General features: G+C 44.5%; 1 protein-coding gene across 1 annotated transcript in view; it reads right to left on the minus strand.

Moving 5' to 3' along the window:
- Positions 1–9,094, minus strand: part of LOC140911275 (chondroitin sulfate proteoglycan 4) — a 63,177-nt gene extending 54,083 nt beyond the window's left edge. Inside the window, exon 1 of the mRNA XM_073343933.2 lies at positions 8,936–9,094. Within this exon, the coding sequence (XP_073200034.2) occupies positions 8,936–9,023 (88 nt within the window). The 5' untranslated portion in view covers positions 9,024–9,094. The remainder of the gene's footprint in view (positions 1–8,935) is intronic.
- Between the last annotated feature and the right edge of the window lie 1,146 nt (positions 9,095–10,240).

A 10,240-nucleotide genomic window follows, 5' to 3' on the forward strand; every position in this document is an offset into this window, starting at 1 on the left:
TTTACATGGGAAATGTTTTGGTAGCTCTCACATTTCTGTAAAACAAATATAATTAGCGGTGATGCCAATTGAAATAAAGGCCCAGATGGCTTCCACTCCCTGCCTCCCATAAGATTCATGGACAGTCCTCCTGTGTCCTGAGCAGAAATAGGGGTGAGGGAGTTAGTTGGATAATAACATTGTCCCCCACTTCCTGGAATCCTATAGAAGGCTCTGCAAGGAAGAGGGGTGAAAGCTAGACAAGCCATGGGAGCGAAATCATCATCCCTTCATAGAGATTCCTCAGAAAAAGGTAGCACAACCTAGGAGTGCATTATCTTGTCCTGAGCCCTCCTCTGTGCAGGGGTATCCCACATGAAGACGTTCCTGGGACAGCTGCACCCAGGGAAGGCACTGACAGCATGACTACAATAGAGCCATACTGCCAGGGAGCAGCACATGCCTTTGGTGCTCATGAGAATAATTTATGGGTAATTTCACGAGGGCTTTTCATAGAGTTCTCCTCCTTCGCCCCCTTCTGCAGGTTCTTTTCTAGGAGAGTGCTCTCTAGGCCAAACATTTTAACAAACTGCAAGGAAAAGATTCTGTTTTTGCTTGTCATAGTCACTGAATAAGCTACAAGAGCTATATTTCCTGAAAATAACAAATGCCTCAAGGGGAAAAGTCATTAACAATATTTTATGTACCATTATGTAAACAAAATAAGCTTCCATTCAAATCCAGATCTACATCCAGACAAAACAACTTCTTGTTCTTCTTTATTAAAAAATAGAAAACAGCAAAAAAACAAGATTTCTCCCATATTTTAAATGATTTTAATGTGGTATGAGCAGGTCTAACACTGAATTCAAAGCTAGATTTATGTATGGTGAGCAGGATTTGGCCCCAAGTATGCTCCTGTAGAGATCCCCATGCTTCCTTGTATTTAATAAACAAAAAAATAAAAACTTGGCTTCTGGGGCTCATTAATAGAATCCAGGGTCACCATCTACTGCACAGATAATGGACCTAATTTTGTTCTCACACTGGCATAAATCACCAGTCAATGGAGTTGCTGAGAGAAGACTCAGATATGATACATTTACAATGAGATAATATGATATTTACAACGAGAAGTAAGACTACTCCAAATTAATGTTAAAAAAATCACAGGGAAAGTAAATTTGGGGGAAGTTCTGTGGCCTATGTTATACAGGAGGTCAGACTAGATTATCACAATGGTACCTTCTGACCTTGGTATCTATGAAATGATTGACTCATTTGATATAAAACTTTAATAACGGAGTTCACATTAATGCAACAAAAATACAGAGAACACCTATTGAATTTCTTTTGCATTGACACATATCTGCTACACATCACACTACTTGCTATAGTAGACATACTAAAAGTAATACAGTATAATAACAGTGATACTTCCAGTTTTCATAAACAGTGTCCAGGCCTTCCTTTCAGTTTTATAGTTTTTTCTGGGAGGAATTCTCGCTTTTTGGTTTAGGCACGAGATGAGGACTCAAAATTGAGACTAAATTCCCAGCTGTCATAGAAATCTCTCTGAGTCCAAGTCATAGAATCAAAGGACTAGAAGGGATCTCAAGAGGTCATCTAGTCCAGTCCCCTGCACTCATGGCAGATCATCTAGATCAGGGGTCTCAAACTCGAATCACCAGGAGGGCCACATGAGGACTCATAGGTTGTCCCGAGGGCTGCTGCCCCTGCCCCCCACTTGCCCCTGCCCGCAGGGTGCAGCAGGGGGCTCAGGGCAGGGGGTTGGGGTGCAGGAGGGAGTGTGAGGTGTGGCAGGGGGTTGGGGTGCAGGCAGGGGGCTCAGGGCAGGGAGTTGGGGTGCAGGAGGGGTTCGGGTTCCAGCCCAGCACCACTTACCTTGAGCGGCTCCAGGGTAGCAGGGGCACACACTGGGGCCAGGGTAGGCTCCTTGCCTGCCCCATCCCCGGGCCCATGCCGCTCCGCTCTGGGAAGTGGTGGGCACCCTGTCCCTGCAGGCCTGGATGGGGGGAGGGGGGAGCAAAGAACTCCGTGAGCTGTTCTTGCCTGTGGGTACCTCCCCCGAAGCTCCCATTGGCCGCGTTTCGCCATTCCCGGCCAATGGGAGCTTCAGGAGAGGTAACCACAGGCAAAAACAGCTCACGGAGTTCTCTGCTCCCCCTCCCCCCAGGGCCGCAGGGAAGCGGTGCGGGGCCCTCAGCACCATGGGGTTGGCAAATCCGCTGGCAGGATCCAAAGCCCTGAGGGGCCGGATCCGGCCCTGGGCTGTAGTTTGCCCACCCCTGGCCTGGAGGTAGGCTGGGGACACAGCGCGCTGGGGAGGGAATGGGGGAGGGGGAGGTCCGCGGGGAGCTTGGCGAGCCGTAAGGAAGAACACCGTGGGCCGCGTGTTTGAGACCCCTGATCTAGATCATCCCTGACAGGTGTTTGTCTAACCTGCTCTTAAAAATCTCCAGTGATGGAGATTCCACTGTTCTCAATCTCTAAACCAAGGATAATGCTTCCCTACACCACAAAGGTGTTGTGAGGATAAATTCATTAATGTTTGTGTGATGCTCCAAAACTACACTTAAAAAAAAAAAAAAAAAAGCTAATAGAATGTTAGGAACCATTAGGAAAGGGACAGATATATAAAACAGAAAATATCACAATGTCATTACATAAATCCATGGTATGCCCACACCTTAAATACTGTGTGCAGTTCTGGTTGCCTCATCTAAAAAAAAAAAAAAAAAAAAGATGTATTAGAAGTGGAAAAGGTGCAGAGAAGGGGAACAAAAATAATAAGCAGTACGGAACAGCTTCCATCTGAGATTAAAAAGACTGGGACTGTTAAGTTTAAAAAAGAGACATGGACATGATAGAGAGCAATAAAATCATGAATGGTATGGGGAAAATGAATAGGGAAATATCTAACCCTTTATATAACACAAGAAGCAGGGGTCACCTGATGAAATTAATAGGCAGCGGCTTTAAAACAAAGAAAAAAAAGAAGTACTTCTCCACACTATGCACTATCAACCTGTGGAACTCATTGCCAGAGGATGTTGGGAACATCAAAAGTATAACTGTTCAAAAAAAATTAGATAAGTTCCTGGAGGACAGATCTATCAGTGGCTATTAGCCAAGATGGCCAGGGATGCAATTGCAGGCTCCAAGTGTCCCTAAACAGCCACAAGTTGTGCTTGGATGACACGGGATGGATCACTTGAAATTGCCCTACTCTGTTTATTCACTCAGAAGCATCTGGCATTGGCCACTGTCAGAGACAGGATACTGGGCGAGATGGACCATTTGTCTGACCTCGTATGGCTGTTCTTATGTTCTTACAATGACGGGAGCCATAAGTACCAACATATTTCTTTACTCATCTTCAGCAGCTGCTTTTCCTAAATGCAATTTTATATAAAAAATGTTTTTAAAAGAGTGCAAGAAGTTTCAAAAAGCACTGGCAATGTTGAAAATCTTATATGGTGGGATGTTGAGTTAACAGGTCTCTGTTTTAGAGGGTCAGGTCCTTTGTGACACTTCACAGTTCCAAATTCCTCCTGGCACTGCTTTCTCCATCAACACTACTGTGCTTCGACTATGTGATCACAAGTCAAGAGTAAGGATCTAAACTACGGTTCTTTGAAGCAGTGTGGGCTTTTCACAACAGAATTTTAGTAAATTATTCTTGACTGCTAGTACAAAGAGCAGAAGCAGAGCAGGACAATGCTAAATTAGGAGCAGAGCCCCAAAATGAAGGAGCACATGAGTCTAGGGGAGAAGATAAGTTTTTGGAGGCAGGAACTAGGGGAGGAGGAGGAGGAGAAAAAGAGATGGCAGAAACAATATTACATGCCAAACTGTTGCTAAATGACACTGACAGTGCAAAAGGAGTGTGGGACGGAGTTTTGCTACATTAGCCTTTGACATTATAAAGCACATCTAACCTTTAATCCAAAGTAAATCTTCTGTTTATCCAATCTTTCCCCACTATCGCACTTAGTTATTTTGTGTACAATGAAAAGCAAATACTAAATGAGCTTGCAAGCAAATAACCCTCACCAGCAGAGTGTGCAGCATACCTGAAATACACTTTATCTGTAAATCCTTCCCCTATCACAATTCAAGAAGAAAGGTGGTCTTGTGATTAAGGTACTTGACTGCAACTTAGTAGGGCGCAGTTCAAATCCTGGATCTATTACATACTCTTTGTGAGAACGTGGGCAAGTCATTTAACCTCTCTGAGGGCTTGGCTACACTTGCAAGTTAGACCACATTAAAGCAGCCCCAGGTCCCTAACTCCCAACCCGTCCACACTGGCAAGGCACTTAGAGGACCTGGACTCTGCAGCTGGAGCGCTCCTGATCATCCAACTCCACGAGAAGCGTAACGCTTGCTGCGCCTCAGCTGAAACGCCCAGGCATCAGTGTGAACGAGGTGTTCCATTACTGCGCTATGATCAGCCTCCGTCCCATAATCCCCTTAAGTGATGTGGCCACTCTTGTCATTGTTTTGAACTCGGCTGTAGGAATGCGGATATCCCTTTCAAAGCTCTGTTTTTGACAGCCAGCATGCTTATCTGCTCTGGGACAATGCAACCATTACTGTGGAATGCTGCTTGCTGTGTGTGTGTGACAGAGAGGCATGGGGGAGGGGGGCCTTCAGCTGTCTGAATTTACAAAACAGCATGCTGACACACTCTCAACACTCCAAAAACCAACTCTCTCTCCCCCCACATACACACAACACACTCCCTGTCACACTCCACCTTCCCCCCCTTCCCCCACATTTGAAAAGCACGTTGCAGCCACTTGAATGCTGGGATAGCTACCACAATGCACTGCTGTCTGTGGCGTTGCAAGAGCTGCTAATGTGGCCACACCAGTGTGCTTGAATTTGACAGTATGAACACACTACAGCACTTTCCCTACTGCACTCTCCGAGAGCTGGTTTAACTCACAGTGCTCTACATCTGCAAGGGTAGCCATGCCCTGAATCTCAGCTAAGCTTTTGGAGGCAGGAACTGTTTCTCAGGCCTAGATGACACTAGAAAAGCTTTTCTAGTATAGCTATACTGGCAAACTGTCCAAATGTAGACTCAGCTGATATCAGAACAAGAGGGCTTTAGGTATAGCTTATACCAGCTTTTCAAATGAATAAGCTATACCAGCAAAAGCACTTTTTTGCTTGTATAACTGTCTCTATACTATGGCTTTTGCCAATATAGAAATGTTATAAAATAAACAAATAAGTCACACCCCTAAGTGACATTGCTACACTGGCAAGTTTCTAGCGCTGACCTGGCCTTGTCTCTTATTGTGTTGTTTGTAAACTGCCTAGCATAATGGAACTGTAGGGAGTAGACCTGAATATTGATGTAAAAATAGTTACTAAAATATTTATTAAAATTTTTGCTTGTTATAATCATAAGCAACTCTTTATCAGACTCAGAAAGACAAGAGTCGCGTCTCCAAGGATTGGTAAAAGGAAAGACAATGCCATCTTTAATAACCATTTAAGTTTAGAGACTCTCTAAGAGTCATTAAAATTAAGCAGATTATTGAAAAGCAAAAGCATTTTATACAGGAAATAGGAGTGCTGGACTAATTTGAAACAGAATTTCAACTTCTATTCAATCCTGAAGGGATTTGGGGACAGTGACTATGCATTTTAATCATACAGAAGGCTATTTATTCAAACTATTGAGCTGAGATTAAAATTAATGGATCTAGTATCATCTTGGTGAATGGAAAGTGTCACGTGTAATTCTTGAACACTGAGAAGAGAACAAATGATCCACTGAAGATTAAATACTCTTAATGTCAACATGCCAAGCACACTCGCCCTAAAGGTAGAGGGTGCAGAAAGAAGATCTGGTATTTTATCAGTAGTAACTGCTGATACCAAAAAGGTCAAAACTCCTTAATTGTGTTTACAATGATGTGGGAACATATGGATCTACATTAAAGATGTATATTTCAGATATATAAGTCAATAGACAAAAATCTAACTAATTAAAAATGCAACTTACTTCCAGGAAGTAAAACAATTAAAACACTCATCTATTATGACAATTCAGAAGAAAGACCATGATCTGTACATATATATATCTTTACTCACATAAAGTGGTCCATGGAAGTCACTGAAACTACTTCGCAAAAAGAAAAGGAGTACTTGTGGCACCTTAGAGACTAACAAATTTATTTGAGCATAAGCTTTCATGAGCTACAGCTCACTTCATCGGAGAGGGAAGCCTTTTAAAAAAAAAAACTACTTGTGAGTGTAAACTACCATGTGTGCATCTTTAGATTGGATCCAAAATCATATTAAAACCTATACACATACACTACACTTAATTAACAAGAAATGTTATTCAGAAAGAAAAAATGGTGACAAACTTGAGTCCCAATCCTGCAACTTCAAAATGTGTCAGAGGTTTGCAGGACCTGGCTCATAAAGACAGTCCCATAGAAAAAATATCTTTTGAGGATAAGTCCATTCATTCTGTGTACTTCATTTTTAGCCATTAATATGATGATGAAAATACAATATAAATCAATTTCTGCTAGGATCTTACTAATATAAGATCTAATCCTTTGCAGCTAATATATATTTTTTAAAAAAACTATCAAAGAATTTCCTAACACAGAAGTCTGAAAACTTCTTAACTTTTAAATATAGTTTCAATGCTGTTTATAGACTTCTTACATCTATACTGTGTCTTAGTATAAAATATATGTTTCACACCAGTGCTTTCTTTAAAGAACTCACTTTCAGAGAGAGGCTTCAAGACTCAAGGGATTTTCAAGTGTGCTCAGCATGGGCCTAACTCTACCACTATTGCAGTAAAAGGCAAAACTCTCATCAACTTCCACAGGAATTAGGCACAACGTGAGTACTTCTGAAAATCACGTCATAGAGCTATACATAAAAGCAACAACCACTCCCAACTGTAATTGGGATTTCTTGTCACTAAAACCCGTGAGAACACCATCTGGGACTGCATATCACAGGTCAAGATACCATGTTGCAATCCGAGCCCCATATATTTAATGCAGAATGCATGAAAATAGTTCTCGAGGGAACACTACCAAATATCTGAAGTACTGCACATTATTTTAAAAGAAAATTATATTGTCTTTACAAAGACCCACTATCTCGTAACACTTAATCCCAGATAATTAAGACATCTATATTACACTTAGGGGGCCTCTGAAATGATGAGCACCCTCAACTTCCAAGGAGAATTCCACTGCAATTTACTCATGGGCTGTGGGGTTCCAGAGAGTTGTGGCTCTGCTACAATGCACACTTCTACAGCTACTTAATGTATCACTCTGTAAATGGCTATTTCAAACTGCAAAATTACACCCACTGTTAGAATATAGGTAGTAAGAAAAACTACAGCAGCTGATATTATTTATTATAAGGAGAAGTAAAAGATTTGAGATTTTAGTTACACTGTTACTTTTAATGATAGCATAAGAGACTTTAAAGTTCTTTGTCTAGAAGAGTTGCATGGGGTTAAGGCATGAGGTGTCTCAAATTTAATGGCTAGTTCTGAAAATTTGGAACACTACTTTACAAGCGAACTAAAAAAAGGGGGGGGAACCTCCTGCTTGTGTCTTTGATTTAACTTCTGTGATGTAGGATGACCCCCTGCAGTTAAAAGGAGAGAGAAGCCTTTTAAAAAAAAAATTATTACAGAGATGGGACATATCAAGTTTTCAGGAGGGTCCTCCTGAGGACTGCAGACCTCCGTGGAATAGAGACATCACAATAGACTAAAACCTGAGCTGACGTTTCTTTGCCCTCAGTTGAAAGGGAAGAGATGTTGACTCCTTGACAAAAAGCTTTTATCCTGTTTGTCAGGAGCTTAAGTTAAACCAGTCTTAACAAAAAGTAGTTTAAAAAATTGACTGAACACCAACTCCCCTTCTACTGAGAGACAGGGCAGCTGCAGCTCATACTTTCAGCTTTGCTCCTGCAAGCCCTTAGGTATGTACCTAATTCCTCCTTTTTGGCACTACTCTTATGAATAAAGTTATGTGAATATGCAAAGTGTCTCTCTTGTGGTATCACTGTCCCACTAGCTCTCCAGACAGCCCTCCAACCAACAAAACAAAAACAAAACCAGAAATCAATGCCTAATATTTCAGGAGACCAAAAAAAAAACAAAACACCCCAAACCCGAAAAAAATCTTTAAACTAAAAAGCTTTTAAGGTTTTTTGTTATGCACCATAAAGGAATAGAACAAACAATGTCCTCTGGCCTACAACTTTAATGTGCTGATAAATCTACAATCCACTGTAAGCAAATAATATACAAAGAAAAGGTCTAAACGTTATGTTAAGGCCTGACCTTTCTTAAATCCCAATTCCGACCCCTGATCCTGCATTTCTGCTTCCACAGAACGAACAAGACCATCAAACCCTTCCTGATGGGCTACCTCTGCCTGAAAATTGATACGCAGCGAGGGAAGTGCCTGTCAGATGAGTCTGACTTGGGATTGCAGGTCTGTTCACAAATACCCCAGGCCAGCAGGCAGTACAGCGCGCCCAGGGAATTGAGCCCCCGCAATCACTGTAGCTGGGTAGCAGCGGAAAGCGCTCGCCCCGGCAGGGCGTTGTGGCCCGAAGTGCCCGGTGCCCGGGGCCTTTCCCCTTCTGCTGCAGTGCAGCGACCGCCGGACCCCAAACCCGCCACGCATGTGTCGGCGGCTCCAGCTGTCGGGCTGCGAGTGGCACCGTCCCCGCGCGGCGGCCGGAGCCGGAGGGCCAGGCCGGGCAGGGCTCTCAGCCGCGGCGGCCGCGCAGAGGGCGGCAGGCCCAGCCGAGCGCACCCGGAGCGGGGCAGCATTGCTCCGGCGTCGGGCAGAAGCCCAGCCCAACCTGACGAGAAGTTTCCGGGAGGCCCGGCCAGGGGTCTCTCCAGCCCTACCTGCGAGAGCCCGTAGGCTAAGGGCAAGCAGCAGGAGCAGGGCGCCGGGGAGGCCGCCGCCGCCGGGACTCCCCCACCCCGGAGCCATGCCGCCTGCGCTCCCAGCTTCACCGGCTCCGCGGGCCGCCCGCTCCAGGTCCGGCGAAGGAGGCAGCAGCGGCCCCGGGGCTCAGGGCCACAGCGCCGCCCAGCCCGTGCAGCAGCTGTCGCGCTGGCTCCGGTCGAGTTACACTTGGGGGGGGGGCGCAGGCTGCTCCCGGGGCGGGGCTCCGGGGTGCCCGGCCCTGGGGAGAAGAGGCTACAAGGAAGCTCCCAGCCCCCATTCTCTACTACCTGCGCCCCCTTGCTGGCCCCCCTTGCCGCTGAACCGCCCCTCTGCCCCACTCTCACCCTCTAGCCCCCTCTGCCCTGTCTCACTCGTTCCCCCTTGCCTTCGCAGCTTCTCCCCATTATCACCCAAACCCGTTTCAAAACAGTTGTTTGGATCATTTTAGATGGGATTTTAAAAAGTGCTTATGTCTGTTGGACATTTAAGCCCAGATCCACTTAGGTAACTACGTGCCAGTTTTGGGTGCCTAAAACTGCAATCCGCAAAACGCCCATTTGGATCATATCTAACCCTGTAGGCTTTTCCAGCCTTCCAATGGCCTCGCAAAAGAAAAAGAAAAAAAACAAAAACGTAACTGGCTTCAAGATTGAGATCAATAAGTTTATGGAGAGGATGGTATGATGAGAGACTCCTTACAATGCCATGTAACTGATTTTGGATCTAGCTGCAAATAGATCCAATGGCTGGTGATGGGACACTAGATGGGAAGGGCTCTTGAGTCACTACAAAGAATTCTTTCCCAGGTGTCTGGCTGGTGGGTCTTGCCCACATACTCAGGGTCTAACTGATTGCCATTTGGGGTTGGGAAGGAATTTTCCCCCAGATCAGATTGGCAGAGACCCTGGGGACTGTGGCCTTCCTCTGCAACATGGGGCACGGGTAATTTACAGTTTAAACTAGTGTGAATGGTAGATTCTCTGTAACTTGAAGTCTTTAAACCATGATTTGAGGACTTCAGTAACTCAACCAGAAAGTAGGGGTGTATTATAGTGTGACTTGGGGTACCTGGAGTAGCCCTCACTGAAAATGCCAAGGTCATGCAATGCAAAAGGGAGAGCAGATTCTCTCAAAGACTGGTGGGTAACACTGAAGTTAAAAGCAAGGAGTCCGGTGGCACCTTAAAGACTAACAGATTTATTTGAGCATAAGCTTTCTTGGAGGTTTTTACCCCTGAAAGCTTATGCTCAAATAAATCT

This window comes from Lepidochelys kempii, chromosome 5, assembly GCF_965140285.1.
Source record: "Lepidochelys kempii isolate rLepKem1 chromosome 5, rLepKem1.hap1, whole genome shotgun sequence".
Classification (NCBI taxonomy): domain Eukaryota; kingdom Metazoa; phylum Chordata; order Testudines; family Cheloniidae; genus Lepidochelys; species Lepidochelys kempii.